Here is an 18,560-nt window from a genome sequence, read left to right as displayed (position 1 = left end):
TATTTTATTTATTCACTTGATAGGCAGGCGCGTAGCTCCCTATACGCCAACACGCAGTTGCGTGCACATCGATTAGGCAAGCAAAAATAAAAATGCCATTATAAAAATTTATAAATTAATTATGGTTAAAGGAAACACATATGTTGTCACTTTTTTAATTGATGAACTGTCATTAAATAACGGCATTTCAAAATAAACGTTTTATTGGAGATCATGTAAAAATCGGACAGTAACTTGTATCTTTTACCAGATTTGAATTTATTATACTCAGTCTAAGACGTGTAGTTTCGGAGCACATTTTACAGAGTATGGCTTATCTGTTTGCGATGCGATGAACCAATCGACCATTAGATTTATCGAAACCCTTTGATATTATTGAAAATATGCCGAGGCGATGTATTTTCGACAGACTACCAGAGTCAATCACCCTGAAAACACATCAAAACAGCATTGGAAAGTCTTATTATATTTTGCGTTCACACATAGATTGAACAGTTACTTGCTACATTAAATTTTTCACATGTTTGGAAAAATCATGATACTATTTCAAAAAGGCGTTTATTATATGCAATTCATACCAAACTTAATGATAGATATCTTAATTATTGGAAAGAAAATATATTTTGTGATAATAAATCAGTACATGGTAATAAGCTGAGAAAATATAGACAGCTTAAAGAAAATTATATATTGGAAACCTATTTATTGTTAAATATAGACAGAAAAGTAATAGGGCATTTTGCTATAATTCGTATTAGTAATAGTGTTCTTAGAATTGAACAAGGGCGTCACACTAAAACCCCTGTAGAAGAAAGAATTTTTCCTTTGTGTCTCTTAGAAGTAGAAGATGAATTTTATTTCACTTTAAAATGTACAAAACTAAATATAATTAGAGACCAACCGTTTTCCAAAATTAGTGAAATAGTTCCCTCATTTTTAAATATGACTTATGAAGCAAAATTTAAATTTTTGTATACGTGTGTTGAGACTGATATTATTAGAATTATTGTAAAATTTATAAGCGACATGAACATTTCTAGAAATGCTTTATTAAGCACTAAATAACTTTGTGGTAACCCTAACCCTAACCCTAACCCCCACCTCCTCATATAATGTTTATGAATTTGGTATGAAATATATATGTTTGTATGTTTGTGTATAACAAATTTGTATTGTCTTGGTATCAATCCTGTAATTTTGGATTTTAGACCAATAAAAATTACTTACTTACTTACTCACACGTAGACCATATGATAATGGAATTGGAGAGTAGAGGGTGTCTGGTATTATCAGAAAATAGCTTCTTTGTGTCGTATCTGCTTCCTCGTGTTGTAGGAAATATAACCAACGAATAATTCTCAACATTGTCTGAGACATACAAAATGACCTGGCATGCATATATATTTGGCGGACAATTTCAATCGGGAGGTCGCTCGATGTAGAACACGTACGCTGGTTTATAACATCTCGCGAGTGCTACCATGATTCTACCATGCAGATCTAGCAGTGTATTAAGTCTGTTGAAAACAAATGTACAATCAACAATGAACAACGACAGGTTATCATCGCTAGCGTTACTGCATATTGATCGGGATTTCAGTGTGATTGAAAGTTGACAAAGTAATAGAGAAGTTCCTTTCTGCTTAGACCCGAAGAGCAGATGTTGGTCAATGTTGAGTAAATTTCTGTAATTCAAAAATGTGTTGTTTATGTATTAAATTAACCATGATTTACTCTATTCAGAAGATTCAAGTATTAATAGTTTTACGTTCATAAATTGTTTACAAGTCCTATCTACATGTAGCTCCTCTTTAAACCGTTCTATGACCAAAAACCAAAAAAAAAAAAAACATTTTTCTGCATTAAAGGGTCCAAAATATTTCGCCTCGCTCCGCTCGTCGGTAGTTGCTTGCACATCGTTTCCTTCTAGCTACGCCCCTGATAGGCCACTCCAATATAGTCTTGTTTGTGCTGATGTGGTGTAAAGCAATCGCCAAATAACCAGGACAGCACTTTCAGTTATCATTAAGAATGACTTCAAGTTGAATGTTTTCTCTTATGAAATAACATTGGATGAGTTGGGTTTTTTTTCAAATCAAAATTTTATTTTTTACTGACCAAGAATCTTTCAACTTTTACAAAAGTAAATTTTTTTTGTGAAGAGCTATATTGTGTGCTTTTACCCCAGTTGTTTTTTTTTATTTTGTTTCATTGAGTGTGTATTTGTAAATTATGTTGGAAAATTACAAATTAATTAGATAATACTTATAATCAATGTTTGAATCAATAAATTATAATTTTATAACTGAATATCCATCATCTTTGTTGTAGGCAAACTGTGAGGCCAATGAAGTTCCTGTGTTTAACATTGAACCACTTTGGCAGGACATAAGGGGTCCTACATCTCTTGTAGAGCTAGCAGTTGAACAGAAGACAACAAATTATGGTCTGATACATCACCATTATCATCTGTCTGTCATAATGTTAGCAGTTTTGACCTTCAATATCAAATCTGTCAAAGTTATTTCTCTTTTTGACACCAAGGTAATTTAAAAAATCATAATTCAAAATTGTACATCTTCAGATAAGTAATTTCTCAGTGTTTATTTTATTGGATCCCAATAAATAATTGGTTTGACAAGATGATAGTAATATCATTTATTATTTCTAACCTTACAAAGAGGATATAAAACAGTATAAGCCTATATATAAAGCTTTAAGAAAAAAAGTGCCTTTTGCACAGAAATATTCATACCAGTATCCATAAAGTATTAAATTAAATATTTTCTGTGATTTTTAAAGGTCTTTGATGTGTAATTTTGAAATGTAATTTGGTGATTGAACTATTTTGTTATCTCAAAGGGTTTACGAAATGCTAAAAGTATTATGGAGGACCTAAATACTTCTGTTTAAATGTTATAAGGGCATCCTTATAGAACAACAAAAATCAAAGAAACATTAAACATTTGTGCAGCCCAAAAATGCTACAATAATACTTCAAACAGAGATAATATGAAATAAAAGTAGTGATTTTTTCCCCCAGTCCTGTATAAATTATAAGTAAGGAAGGGTGGCAAAATGTTAATTTGATCTAGCAATTGCAATTGAACACAACTAGAAGATATGTGTTTTTATGCCCCACCTACGTTAGTAAAGGGGCTTTATGTTTTCTGGTCTGTGCCTCCTTTCGTCCGTCTGTCTGTGCGTCTGTTCGTCAGTCTGTGTGTCTGTTCGCTTCAGGTTAAAGTTTTGGTCAAAGTAGTTTTTGAAGAAGTTGAATAAACTTGAAACTTAGTACACCTGCTCCCCATGATATGATCTTTCTAATTTAAATGCCAAATTATAGTTTTGACCCCAATTTCATGGTCCACTGAACATAGTGTGAAGTACAGGTTAAAGTTTTTGGTCAAGGTACTTTTTGATGAAGTTAAAGTTACATTAATTTGAAAATTAGTACACATGTTCCCTATGATATGATTTTTCTAATGTTAATTCCAAATTTAAGTTTTGACCCCAATTTTCACGGTCCACTGAACATAGAAAATGATAGTGCAAGTGTGCCATCCATATACTATGGACACATTCTTGTTGTATATTATATTACATTGTTATATTTATTTATATATTTCAGAAATAGTTAAAATTATATAAAAAAAGAGATTAAAAAAAAAAGATTTTTGGTGATTTCAGGGTAGAAATAGTTTCTTCAAGGCATTTGATCAGCATCCATTACTGCCATCTCAGAATGTTGACCCTACCATAACTAATAACAGAAAACAGGTAATTATAACAGTGGCTTATTGAGTGAATGTACATTTGTCGAGTGAAAGAACAGAAGAACTCATTAAATGCAACACTGCTTTGTTGATGTTTAATCTTTGCAGTAAAAGGAAGTACTTCAATGATGAATATAAAATTTCACATCTTTGACTAAAATCCATTTGGTTTTTAGTGTAAACTAAAGAGGCATTGTTAACTGATAAAAATGTACTTTGAAGGAACGTATTTGAATATCATGAACATATCTTCAAAGTAATGTATGTAACTGTCATAAAAACAGTGCATGTAAATAGGTTATCAAAACAACTACAAACAAAGAGTCACACAAGGCATCTTCTACACTATGAAAGGAAGTGTAAACAATATGGCTAAAAAAATAAATATTAAACTGCAACCATCTCTTGTATCTTAAAAGATGATAAGTAGTATGGTTTTAACTATGATGCTACTAACAAATGCGGTTTAAAAAAAGAGGTTTCCCTGAACCCAATACATCCATGAAAATTGGTATCCAATGAATAATAATGAATTCACAGTAAGTATTGTAAGGCGATGGTGTAAATGGCAAGACACATGTTCTTATTTGAAATTAAAAATAAAATGTTGCTATCTATTGCAGTTTCTGTCAAAGATAATTACATGTAGTGTGCATTCTGGTGAAAGAGAGGAAATAGAAAAATCACAACAGTTCCAAGGATCAGAATCAGTTCGCTTTAAACCAGTGCGTAACTGGTGTAAACTGGTTCTTGAACTTGCCAAGGACTTTGGTCTAGATTTGGACTTTTTTAAACGGCATCATGTGGTTGAATTGTATTCCTGTGGACATGATAAATTGGCAGAGGAGGTATGGCATTTTAACTTTAATTCATAGTGTTTTTCCAGTTATCAAATTATTTTAGTATCCATATCAAATGTTTACACATTTTGGTTTGTGAGGTGTCCATCCTTTTACTAGCTTGGACCAAGGCGGGGTGGGGGGTGGGGGGTGGGTGGGGGGGATAGGGGAGAGGGGAAACAATTTAAATTTTAAGGATACATAAAGCAGCAGAGAATAATTAAGTGCTCTGCTGTAGCCTGAAATAAAATTAAAAGAAAACCAGACTGTTAAGATAAAACTTCTATGTAAGGTGGATATTTTTTTTTAAATGGATGTGCACCTACTGCACCATATTAGGTGTATCTTCAATTCATGGGGAAAGGAACACAATTTGGTGAAACTGGAAAGCTTTTAAGGTATTATAAAAAATTTAAGAAAAGTATTGTTTAGAATAAGTGATGTTCAAGTACTATATTGTTTATAATAATTTCACTTATCTTTCATATATAGATATATAGTTACTATGTATATTCATAGGTATTAGGGACTGTAAATGACCGGGAGTCCATGGGAGCTGAGTTACTTCCTGTAGCAGGTTGTAGAGTAGCTTATCAGGTTCTAGTCAAGGACAAATCATGGGGTGCAGGACTTCTGACTAATGTCTCACCAACACTATCATCATGGTTAAGAGAACTGGTGAGAATTTACGTAGAATTTCAAAGTTGAAAATTTTAACAGTCGTTATAGGAGAAAGGATTTTAACATTGAATTTAAGTGATATATGTTTAAGCATCTGACGTGTAAACTAATTTAAGTTCCAAATATGAAAATAGAAAATGGAAACAAGGAATGTGTCAAAGAGAACACAACCCCACCAAAAACAGAAAAACACCTAAGGCCACCAACAGGTCTGCAATGCAGGGAGAAAAGCCTGCACCCAGAGACAAACAATAATTCAGCAAACATTTAACTCTGAAATATACAATTGAATCAAAACTAAATAAAACACAGAAGACTTGTTACAAAGTTTAGAGATTCTTGCTAGGATTTAGACATTTCTATAAATATGAAAGTATTTGAAAAAAACATCAAGTTTTTATAAAAAATGGTTTGGTTATCAAAAACAAAAAATATCATTTTACAAAATTGTCCAAACACAAAGAGATGATGTTGTGATTAATCTAATCTTTTGATTTTGTTTACAGAAAACTGACCATTTGGTACAATCAGAAGTAGATGTCCAGGACATAGCTAATCTGTTACAACATGTAGCTAACTGTCTACCTGAAGGATTTAACGACTATGAACTGGCTATATCACTAGTAGATCTTGTCCAATCAATGAAAGGATAACGAGACCACTACTCAATCATAAACTTATTGTTAAGATGTTTTGGAGGCATAAGAGACTTTAAATACTGCATGGCTTATATTAAAATGTTGTTAATTTTGTTAAACTGTAAGTGTGTCAATTAATCATGCTTTTCAGTGGATGATAGCTTTCTTAATTGCATGGTTAGTATTATAAGTTATAATGGTGAATAGATGTTTAAAAAAATGAAGTATTTAAATTCCACCCAGATGTGTACTTTCAAGATAAATTTGATTAAAAAAATGTAACGGCTGTTGAGTCAAAAAGGTACTTGTTGTTTTTGTTTATAAATTTTAAGTTGTTATCGTTAACTTTAACTCAGTTATTAATTTATAAGTGGTCATTGTGCAATCAGTCTTGTCATTAAATATTTATAAACCATGTTATGACATTACTTTCTACTCCCTGTTTGTGTATCAGAGGTTTTGATTTTTTGCCCTTGAGTTATTCAGTCAGTGTGATAAAACACTTGACCAACATTTAGTATTGTTATAAAGAACACACTTGAATATCTTCTTAAAACATGTGTTCCCAATAGAAAGTCACATTAACCTTAAGATGACTGACATCTTTTTGTTTATCAGTGCATTTAACAGTCTGGGGCAGATATATGCATGATGGGTGATGCTTCCATAGCAGAAGGCGCTTACACTGTAGATGCACCTTTATTTGTCTTTTCTTGGTCCATTATTCCAGATTCAACAACAATTAATCACTGCCCCATTATTTCATTAGATTGTAAATATCCAAGAACTCCCTTGATGCAGTTAAGATGAACATACTCGTATCTTATTATTACAACCACCAATACAATAGTCTTCTATGGCAAAACTCATGCTTTATACTTTGGGAATCTGTTTGGCTGTGTGGGATGTATAAATCTGAGCCAACTATTGTTCCTATCCAACATACATCTTTGGTTTTATTATCAATTTGTTTTTTGTCTTGAATATGCATGAAATGTTTGCTACTTATGCAAACAAACAACGAGACTATAAAAAAACATGGTTCTCTGCTTCATTTTTCACACTTTTGTTTGAATATAGATTTGTTTTGTATTATTTGTAAACCTTCAACTATTTATATAAGAATACTTTTTATGTCCCATTTATGGTAATAATGTTTAAGGTCTTTGTATGTCGGTGTGCCTGTCCTGCTTCAGGTGAAATTTTTTGGTTAAATGTTTTGGTCAAGGTAGTTTTGGGAAAGATTAGAACTTGTTCTAAATATCTTTACTTAGGTACTGGCCTCCCTTACAACAGGACAGGTTAGCTACTGTTACTAAATGTATTCACACTGAAATATAGTTCCCTATGGTTCTCATGTATGTGCACATAATACACATATAAACTGAACAAAAATGGGTATATTATTGAAGCAGTTCATTCAAGAATGTATGTCATGAAGGTGTGTTGATGTGTAGGCTTTTTAAAAATCATTTTGATTAGGTAACTGGGTATTGATTCAACTAGTATGATTGACAACTGTCATTATCACTAAACAATCAGAGACAAGGTGGACCTTAAATTACAATGCCCCACCTCCTAAACTGCCAATCAAATTGACCACATAACCTATCAACCTCAGTCTTACATAATTATACAGACCACTTATTATACATAAAATTCTTAATACACAAGTATTTGACCTCATAATTGAATACACAAATGTGTATATTAGATGTTTGATATTTATAAGGATGATAGATTTATTTATTGCCAATTACTTTTGATCTACATTACATGAAGTGATTCTGTAAATTATATCTGAAAGATAAATGATTAATGGATTAACCAGATCTTTAAAAAAATGAAATATGAATATAAATATGAATAAATAAAAGGTATTCAAGTAAGGCCTATAATTTACTTGTTAAATTTCCAAAATTCATCTGTAATTAATCAACAATTAAATTAGTATACTTTTTTTTTTATCAGGAATTGGCTTGAAACAGTTTAAAAATGTTAAAACTTTAAATTATAACAAACCATTGTTTATTAGTTTATTTCCCATCAATCATTATGTCTATTTTAGGCATTTAAATTTTTATTAGAAGTGAATATGTATTTTTGCAATCAAGAAAGAATCCACATTTCAATAAGATAAGTTTTTTAATTGGTTTATGTTGAAAAAGTACATTTTCAATGCCCTGTGTTGTAAAATACTTTAAAAATTGACCAAAAGGCACTCTAAAACCTTTTAATCTTCAATGCCATATAACCTATGTTATGTTTCAACTTACAAAATGCCCCAAAACAACATTTTTCAAATTTTTTTGTTGACACTTTAAAGTTTTAAGCTGTTGGTCCAGATTTATGTCTAACAAGGATAGTTGGTAACATTTACTAGAAGATTTTTTTTTTTTTTATTATTTAATTTAATTTAATTTAAACATATTTATTTATAGTGGATTGGGAAACAAGTTTTACAACTTATATTAATCCCTTTCCACTTTGCGGGTGCGAGTGCTGCCTTGTAGCGGCATTAGCCTACTCTTTTTCGAAATCTACAAGGGTGTCTTTAACGTGCAAGGGATATGGCTCTCTCTTAACACGGGTCAGCCATTTATCGTCCCCTTCCGACGGACTATCATCGTTTCCTCAAGACCATACTCGCAAATGGTGTAAAGGGAGAGCCGAAAATTGAGTTCCTGAAATTTTCATCCCAGACGGGAATCGAACCAGGAACCTTTGTGTTAGTAGTCAGATGCACTAACCACTACACAACGGCTCTCTTTTTATTTTTTTTATTTAAACATGTTCAGAACCGGCAACATAATTTCAATAAGATATAAACTGCAGTTTAAATAAAATTGTGCAATTAAGAGACCCATATTATTTAATTTGAACTCATTTTATCCTCATACTGGAAAAGCAAGTTTCCTTCTAAAGACCTGCTGTCAATGAAATTTTAAGCAATAGTGCTTTATAAATGTTCGTTTTTCCCCACCAAACCTTAATATGAAATAATTCAAACTACTCTTCTTATCTTTCCATGAGTGATTTCCATCACTTTGATTGATGAAGTTCAACCTACTTGAAACTTACGGGCAGAATCAATTTGCGCCAATTGCAGTTTTGAAAAGGTATTAATTGCGCCACTCTCTTTTATTTTGATAGTATTAATTGCGCCAATAAATGAAATGAAATTGCGCCACATTTACCTGTTAATATTTTTTACCTATATCATACCTGTACATGTTTTGCCTATCAAGACAAGACAAGACAAGACTAATACTCTCACCACCGTGACTTGTTACATGTACATATGAAATATACATCTTAAAACTTCATAGCATATTTTGAAATTAGAAAAGAAAGATTTAAAATATGTGCGTCAGTCAATGTATATAGAGAGAAGAAAACTGCATCCGGCTCAACCTAAAAATCAAGAAGAATACAACAGATGATGACTTTGTATTGTGTAACAAAAGCGGGATGATTTTATTAGGATGCGAGGCTAATTTAAAATTTCTTTGTACAATGTAAGAGGATTGTTTGCTGATGGTACCTAGTCAATCATTTAGTTGTTATATATGAATAAAAATAAATAGAATTGGCGCAATTAGATGATTATTTTATTGGCGCAAATGATACCTATGGTTTTAAAAATTAGTTGGCGCAAAAGAAGTATTGGCGCAAATAAGTTGTGGCGCAAATGAGTTACTTTTTGGCGCAAAAAGATATCGCCCAAACTTACTACACATGTTCCCTTAGATAACATCTTTCTAATTATAATGCCAAATTAGAGTTTTTACCCCAATTTCACGGTCTGCTGAACATGGAAAATGATAGTGCGAGTGGGGCATCCGTGTACTTTGGACACATTCTTGTTATCCCAATTTCATGGTCTGATGAACATAGAAAATGAAAGTGTGAGTGCACAACAATGTACTAAAAAATCACCATCTGAAATACATAATGAGTACATACTTAAAGTACTTTCACTTTTACAAAAGAATACAAATTTTACCAACTTGATTTTGAAGAATTAACTCAAATTACAGAACCATTAGTTATTTTCTTTGCAAGATACAGTTCCGACAAAGATGATCATTAATGACACTCTAACATTGATACTGCTACATGTGGTACATAATCTGCTTTCCTTTCTGATGCCCTTAGATCATTCCCTATTTTCGAATGTCCTTGTTTATCAGTTTCCAGATTCTATGCAGATTATGTAGATTGTTGTTTAGGCATTTCGTTGTATTTTTTTGGGGGGGGGGGGGGGGGCGGTGTTGGCCCTGGTGTTTTTTTAATTTTTTTTTTTATGAATTATGAATTTTGATTATTCCTTATTCCTTTAGTATCTAATACCTTTTATTATGTAATATAAATGTTGTGTCAAAAATTGTCATGCTGGTCTTTGTTTAAGAGGTTTTTTAAGAGTGAAATTTATATCAATCCTCATTACAACTGGATCATGGTCATCATCATCGTAAAATACCTAATTCATATTCATTTTTCATATTTTTTCACATTTAATTTGAAAACTTATATCCAAAGCGTTGATGACAAAGCTTTAACACATAACACAAATTTAAAAATGCACATAAACATCAATAGCAACAATTGTTCAACATAATTAATTTAAAATCAGGAATACTTATTTTAGGAAGGGGTTATTTTTTTATATATATATATAGCTATTCTCCATACTTTAAAATTCAACATTTGATTACATAAGTTCTGCTTATTGTGATATAGACAAGGCCTGTTGAGGAAAGGCATCTGAACGTAGTACCTTCCGTCACACAGTTCCTCAGTTTGCGAGAACAAAAATCTTTATTCCTCCATGCATCAGGAGATTTTGTATTTGTAACATTACATCACAATTGAACATTATATCATTTAATTGTCAATTCTGAATGATAGTCCAAAACTTCTATTTTGAAAAATGAGGCAAGTCTATATCCTTAGACTTGCCTCATTTTAAACTGTCATGCAAATCTTATTGTTTCCTGTGAAATTGTCTATACCTGATATAGTAACATACATTGCAAGCATATATTGATAGCAAACATTTTATGTCACATCCATAGTTAATGAAATCGAACTTTAAACGGGTTATAATTTCCCAGATCAGCTTAAGTCGACCATGCAGCATGCGCCGCTCCATCCATTTCAGGAGCTAAAGCATTATCATCTCTTACTCTATGCTGTGTTCCTCCTATTAGAGATTTACATTCAGGACATCTTGATTCTTCTCCTGTTCCGCAAAAATCGCCAATTGCATAAACATGCCCTAAAATACATCCAATAGACGAATAAATTTCGCAAGAGACCAATAAGTTAACCGAATAATATCAAGACATTCATGTTTCACGTTTACTATGCAACATAGCAGTTACGATGTACTTTAGGTGAGCACAAAGATGTTCATTTGTTTATCCTGAAATTACATTGGAAATTTTCCAGAATCGTAACTGGAAAGTTATTTCTATTCGTTCTTATCCGGCGTATAATATGGCCATTTGAGGCAATTGGTGATTTTGAATTGACATGTACATTATTATGATATTTTATGGGTTTCATTTGTGTAGATTTTAAAATGTTTCAGTTTTGATATGAGATCACAGTATTGTAATGGTTCATTCAACCTATGTCAAAAATCTGTTGAAATTTGGTAAGTTTGTATATTTAGTTAATTGTTAAAGTATGTTTCATATTAAAGACAACAAAATAATGAAAAAAAAATATCATAAAAATTTGCCCCAATAAAATAGTTTTTTTATCTCTTTTCTTTCTCAAGTATTGTTATATTTACGTGTTTCATTTCAGAAAGTTAGTCTATTTTTTGTCATTATGATTTTTTTGATTTTTTTCAACACAATTTTTCTAGTATCAAAGGTTCTATTTAACCATTTTTGTCCTTTTAGAAAAAAAATTATTATTCCATTTTTTCTACAACACAGTTTTTCAAATATTTCAAAGAGTAATATTTTAATTCTTAAATATACTTACTGTATTTTACCTTTTATAAATTAATAATTGCTATAACAACACCTATTGTATTTTGTTTGTAGGCATATATTGAATACATTTTTATCAAATGTTGGCATAGGTTGAAGACACCTTTGTAATTGTACGTTTCTATTGGAAAAGTTCTTGAAAAAAACTATATTTTATATCAAATCTTCACATTCAATCATGTTTAAGTATTGGAAGGAAAACATAACTGTATTATATACTGAGTGCCAATGAAAACGCAACACTTTTGTTTAAAAAAAAAATGATAATTTTTATTTTATTTATATTAGAACTTTGTATAGTTGGTTTAAGGTGAGAGGTACGTAAATGAACGCCTCTAGCGGAAAACGGGAAAATCGACGTTTGTTGCTATGGGAGTTATCTCCCGTACACCAGAAAAAAATATTTTCAAGATGTCGGAATATATTCCGCTTCGTCAGAATAATGGTCTATTTGGTGGAAGAGTATTGAATGCATCTTACCAAAATGTACCAAAAATTGAAGTATGTAAAATGAAATATCTTGTAACAGTTAAACAATGATTCCCCTCATGAAAATGAAAGTAACTCGACATGTCGTGATGTTCGGAGTCTGAGAGTGATTGAGTTGGGTTTACTAGCTGATCAACTTTAATGCTTGCAAGATCTTCTATTCACCATAATGTTTCTACAAAACTGATTGAAGTACAAAGAATGTGTCTCGGGAGTATTTTGTTTATAATACCTTGGGTAACTGTCCATACATTAACTTACTATACGCTTGTAATCGGCACAGGTCAGAGACTCAACTTGAAAATCGGGAATATTGATATTGGACGTGAAAACGAAATGTAGTATTGATAAGAATATCATAAACACGTACATGCATTACATATGCACATACACTACTACAATAACAAATTAAAGCTTACACTATATATTGTCATTTTATGTATTGAAATTCCATAGCAAATATAGTCACAGACTTAATTACAATTTTTACTTTCATGCAGTCATTTGGCGATTTGCATTCAAAGAAATAACTGTCACAATGAAAACGGCTAGGACGTTTTCAATCCTCGACAAAAAAGAGTTTAATACTGATATTCTTGATTTGATATTTCTGTTATATAAACGTTTTCTCATTTAAATATAAACATAAACCTTTCTTCACGGTGCTTTCTTTCACGTCCGCGATATGGTCTATAAATAGAATTTGAAAATGAAAGTACTAGTACTATTTTTAAACAAATAATTTACCGTAGAAAAATATTGAAGCCAAATAGTTCAATTGCTGCCTGTGTGACATGAAATTTGGGAGACGGGTAAGCGAGAGAAGGGCAATAAACTTGAACGAAAATCGAAATGTGGATGGGGCCTTATGCACAGACAAACGGGAAGTAAAACTGTCTTTCAAAAATGAACGAAAACTTAAAAACGTTGCTTTTCAATCAATTTAAATTGAATGGAACATTGTGAGTTACAAGATTCCAGCATGAAAAAGGGGCAAGGGAAAAATAGAGACCCGATGCATGAAAATAATTCTTAACAGCCACTTCAAAAATAAAATAAATAGCAAAGTACATAAAAAAATATTATATTATACTGAAGATTTAGAAATTTCTGCGTGCATCAATCAATTCATTTTAAAATGCGCCAAATTTCGAAACTACAGTTTTTCGATTTAGTCAGTGATACTGTTCAGGGGCGGATCCAGCCATTTAAAAAAGGGGGGGGGGTTCCCAACCCAGAGTAAAGGGGGGATTCCAAGTATATGCTCCCATTCAAATGCATTGATCGTCCAAAAAAAAGGGGGGTTCCGACCCTCGGAACCCCCCCCCCCCTCCCCCTGGATCCGCCACTTCTGTTTGACAATGTATGCATACATATGCAAATGCAGCTATAGAAAATTAAAATTAAAGTTTTATTTTTGCTATAGTATACGTATTTCTTATCACTGGCAATTTTCGCAATAAATAAAATAATGCAAAAAAATCTTAAGTACGAACAGGAATATTGCTGGCATAAATCACGAGTTATATAATGCCGTTGGCGATTTCCAATCACTGCCGTAGCGGAGGGGGAATTAAGTTTTACACTTATCCGTTTGTCCGTCCGTCCGTCCCAAAATTAGTTTCCGTTCATTAACTTTAGTTTGCCTCTACCAAAAATGTTAAGAAACTATATACAATGCTGATTACCACAAAACAAAGATCTAGTTTAAATTTTGGTGGCGTCACTTTTACCGTTCTAGAGTTATGCCCAATAACATATTGAAAAATTGTTACATTTTTCGTTTCCGTTCTCTAAGTTTAGTTTGCCTCAACAATATATAATAAAACGTATACACAAACAAATATTAAGCGCGGGCATCATCTGTGTCCCATGGAAACATTTCTCCATTTATTTACTATTGTTTGTCTTTTGGCCGTTTTTCGTTTTTTTCCCCATGGCATTGTCAGTATGCTTTCGGGTTATAAGTTTGAATTTCCCGTTGCGCGGTATATTTCGCCTCCCTTATTGTGAAGCAGCAAAAATGTGGTCGAAAATGTGAACATTGAATGTATATCGTCATTCGGAGAATCTATTTTAATGACAGATGTTTTATTGTTTCTGTTAAATAATTTATGTTTATAAACATATGTAATTTTTTTTAAAGATGTCCTTTGACACTGTGTTTAATCATTCCAGAAATACGTTATAAATACATAGGATCTCGTATAATCACTAAATAAGTAATCAATCCTTTTTTCAGACAGGATAATATGCTCTATAGCGCATTTGTATAGCCAAAAAAATTATAATGAAGCAGCTAGTCGTTGTCCTTACAATTATGCTGATATAGCCTTGACGTTGCGTAATCCTTTCGGCGACGTCATGAATTTGTTCTCTTTTCCCGTCAGCAACACCCTTTCAACGGCTGATATATAAAAAGAGAGTTCGGTAACCCCCTGAAAATTGTATATCAAAAGAAAGGAAAATAATACCCTAAAAACATTTGATTTTTATAGAAAAATCGTAGGATTGGTTTAAACTCCAGAATAACTAAAGCTTGAAATTTCTTATTTTTGGTTTAAATTTGACGTTATGTCTATGTACTTTATGTTGTTTCCTAACAATTTTCAAATGTCTGGAACTCGGAAATTAGATCGGTGACCAACTTAAATTTTTCGATTTTTCATTATCTTTTTATAAGTTCTACGAGTATGCAATTTCTTTTAAAAATCGCCGGACAAGCCATTTACGTACCTGTTACCTTAAGGTGGTATGGGTGTCTTTCGCCATCTTGGATTGTAAAAAACAGAGAATCTAAGGTCCATATTTTCTATCAAATTAGCAAAATTTAATGCAAGAATGCAGATATTTCATGTGTTTTTACATTTAAAAGATCCAATTTATAAGAATATAACTTATAAATATAAATATATGTACAAGTGTAGATTATTTTTTGTTGTTTTTAAATATTTTGAAATTGTCATTTTAAGGGGAGGTAACTCTAAAACAGTGCATTTTCTGTTGGATTGTTCATGGAATTTTTCTACTTTGTATTTCATACCTGCCAACTGTCACTATTTGCGGGGGATTTCCCCCATGGAGGCTCCCAAATTGAAATTTTGAAAGAACAATTATGTCCACAATTTAAACAAAACAATTAGTTTTACAATGCCATGAGGCTTATAAAAGTATTAAGAAGCCAAAAAACAACATTGAAATGTATTTGCATGCCCCCTTGAAGGTTTTTTTTAGGGCTGTGACAGCAATCTTGCACGCAAAACCCCCATGGGCATTTTGAAAAGTTGGCAGGTATGGTATTTTAGCCGGAAAAAACGCACGGTGACCCTATCTTTTCTTTTGATATTATCAAAGCATTGTTTGAAAGCTATATTTTCCTAATTTATTTTACAATTCTATCATTTCGTTTAGTTTCTATTCACAAAATAGTGTTTTTTCCTGTATTATCCATACAAAATTTGTCATTTTGTCACGACCCGTAGCTTGAAAAAATGCACGGTGACCTATCATTTTAATAATATTTTTTAACATGTATCAATAGATACTACATTTTGGCAAAGTATGAACAAATTCTATCATTTTTATTTTAGACTCCCATACCACCTTAAAATGACTTTTAAGACAATTGATGACAACTTTACGGTTGAGTGATTTTTGGAACAAATGCTAAGTAAGGGTTATTTTGAACGGACATACACCGAGTTCACCGCTTTTCAACATACGCACCATTTTCACGATTTTGTCATTTAAAGCTTGGCTAATGTCATGAATTTTCCCGCCCTTATTGTAAGGAAACTGCAATAGACATCTGAGTAAATGCTAAGACTTTCTGACAACCAGCGACATGCAGTTTTGGGCATGATCCAATGAAGCCTTTCACTGCATACAATGACGAGAAGACTGAAGTTGTAGCCTCTACAATAACCCAAATCATTCACAAATTCAATCATAATGGGTCATTTAATGATAAGAGACATCCCGGGGTACAAAAAGCAAGAACCGCTCAGCCAGACCGATACATTTGGTCTTAAACATATTCGATATTGACTCTGATGGGTGTACAAAGATCAGGAGAGTTCAATGGTGGTCACGGTAGATCCTTTGGTGCAATTTCAGTAAAGTACCAGTTGCGCAGAAATTGTTAAAGAGCACCAAAGTCTTTCCTTAGTGACATCTAAACAGCCGTAAGGCGTAAATATCGAATTTTGTAGACCAAAAATCATTCATTGTGTACCAAAAAACGTAAGTGGTGGTTAGATAGACATTTAGGACCCATCTTGGCCAAAAGTCATGTGTTTTGCCCGATTTTGGTTCGATGGAGCAAATTTTGCATCAGATTGGGCATGGTTTAGACGATGAAAACCACCATCAATATCATAAAGTCAGCTTGAGTTTGATATTCGGGACAAGTGGAACAACATTCCTCGAGATCACATTAAACGTACGGGATGATTAGTTCCACGCCGGTGTCGAGATTGCGCTGCACAACGGTGTTGTAACATGTTTTGTTAGGACTGTGAGTTGATGATTCGACATTGGATGTTTCGTTTACCTATAGCGTCTGAAAGATGATAATGAAACATTTTTGTTTGATATCGATCTATTGTTAGAATTGTTAACTTTCAAGAACAATTTATTTTGAAAGATTATCATTTCTAATATAAATTTTATTTTTGAAAAACCAAGTGTTGCGTTTTCATTGGCACTCAGTATAATAATAAATAATAAATTCTATATTTAAAGAGGGTAACTCAATTAGAACTAGTCTAATTTTCATTGAGGCCCTCAAATAAAATACATGCATACATTTAACATTCATACATTTAAAATAAAATATATTACTATAATAGTATATAAACAATTCAACCATGCAAACATACAAATGGCAATAAATGGCATTTTGATTAAATTTTCTTATTCTTACAACAACAGAATGAAAACAAATTATTTGACTTGCATATAATTTCCAGAAAATGATTAGAACAATGTTTCTTCAATAATTCCACATTAATTACGACAATTTTTTTATGTTGAGTTGTAAATTATTCTATACCTTGGTTGCAGAATAATGAAAAAGATTTTTGTATAAAAAATTGTATTTGGTCTTGGAACAAATAGATCATTATTAGAGTAAGTTGTGATGTTGCACATCATATATATTAAGCATGGCTAAGTAATCGAGTGTTTGTCCATTTACAATTTTATACATAAGTCTAGAATATTGATTGTCGATATCTTATTCTTTTGGTAAAAGATAACCATTTTAAAGATGAAAACATAAAATTAGATGGAACAGAAATATCGCATTCCAGTATAATTCTTGCTACTCTTTTTTGAATCTATCAGAATCTTTTTGTAATAAATTTTCCCAAACTGAACTACAATAGTCTATATATGGTAGAATATATGCATTATAAAACAGATAATCTCACATATATGATCAACATGATCTTCCCAGCTTAAATTTTCATCAATGCGAATTCCAAGTAATTTGAAAGAATGGATATTCCCAATACATGTTTCGTTGACGGTAATACATAATTCTGATAGTTGTGCGAGTTTTTGTTTCGAAACCAATTTCATACACTTAGTTGTTTGTGCATTAATTTTCATACTGTTGAACCTCTTTTTGTCTTTCAGACAAATATGATTTTATCCAATCTATCATACGTTCTCAGATATGATAAAATTTAACTTATCTTAAAAGTATGGCATGGTTTATAAGGACAAAAGCTTTTCTGAAATAATATAGTACCAACTATTTTTCAATTATCTAAATACTTTAACGATTCATCAATTAGTTTAGTTAGCGCTGTTTGACAAGAATGACCTTGTTTGAAACCTGACTGAGCGATGGAGCTGGAGCGATGCTTAACAACTTTTTGTTGTTTAAGAATTCATATAATTGTGTACATACATATCTCTCACGAATTTTAGATATGGTATTTAAAATAGAAATTGGACGATAATTTGAGGAAATATCTCTTGGTTCTCCTTTATGTATAGCAATTTCTCTTGCAAGTTTTAATTTTTGTGGAAAACGATTTGACGTTAAACTTTTGTATATTAAAATAGTTTGCTGGTCTTTAAAACAAGAACTGTATAAAGGCTAACCCAGGGAAATTTTCC

General features: G+C 31.8%; 2 protein-coding genes across 4 annotated transcripts in view; one reads left to right on the top strand and one right to left on the bottom strand.

The window, feature by feature from the left end:
* LOC139514555 (rab3 GTPase-activating protein non-catalytic subunit-like) overlaps positions 1–6,350 on the top strand; it is a 56,079-nt gene extending 49,729 nt beyond the window's left edge. The window contains exons 30-34 of the mRNA XM_071303932.1: positions 2,332–2,544; positions 3,691–3,780; positions 4,400–4,624; positions 5,135–5,293; positions 5,803–6,350. Coding sequence (XP_071160033.1) covers positions 2,332–2,544; positions 3,691–3,780; positions 4,400–4,624; positions 5,135–5,293; positions 5,803–5,949 — 834 coding nt within the window. The 3' untranslated portion in view covers positions 5,950–6,350. The remainder of the gene's footprint in view (positions 1–2,331; positions 2,545–3,690; positions 3,781–4,399; positions 4,625–5,134; positions 5,294–5,802) is intronic.
* A 4,159-nt stretch (positions 6,351–10,509) lies between these two features.
* Positions 10,510–18,560, bottom strand: part of LOC139517618 (NFX1-type zinc finger-containing protein 1-like) — a 35,849-nt gene continuing 27,798 nt past the window's right edge. For all 3 annotated transcript variants that reach the window (XM_071308861.1, XM_071308859.1, XM_071308860.1), the window contains one exon: positions 10,510–11,215. In XM_071308861.1, the coding sequence (XP_071164962.1) occupies positions 11,058–11,215 (158 nt within the window). In that variant the 3' untranslated portion in view covers positions 10,510–11,057. The remainder of the gene's footprint in view (positions 11,216–18,560) is intronic.

The sequence above is a fragment of the Mytilus edulis genome, chromosome 3, assembly GCF_963676685.1.
Source record: "Mytilus edulis chromosome 3, xbMytEdul2.2, whole genome shotgun sequence".
NCBI classification, from domain to species: Eukaryota; Metazoa; Mollusca; class Bivalvia; order Mytilida; family Mytilidae; genus Mytilus; species Mytilus edulis.
Note: the sequence above shows the minus strand (reverse complement) of the source record. Positions and strands in the feature narration are given on the sequence as shown.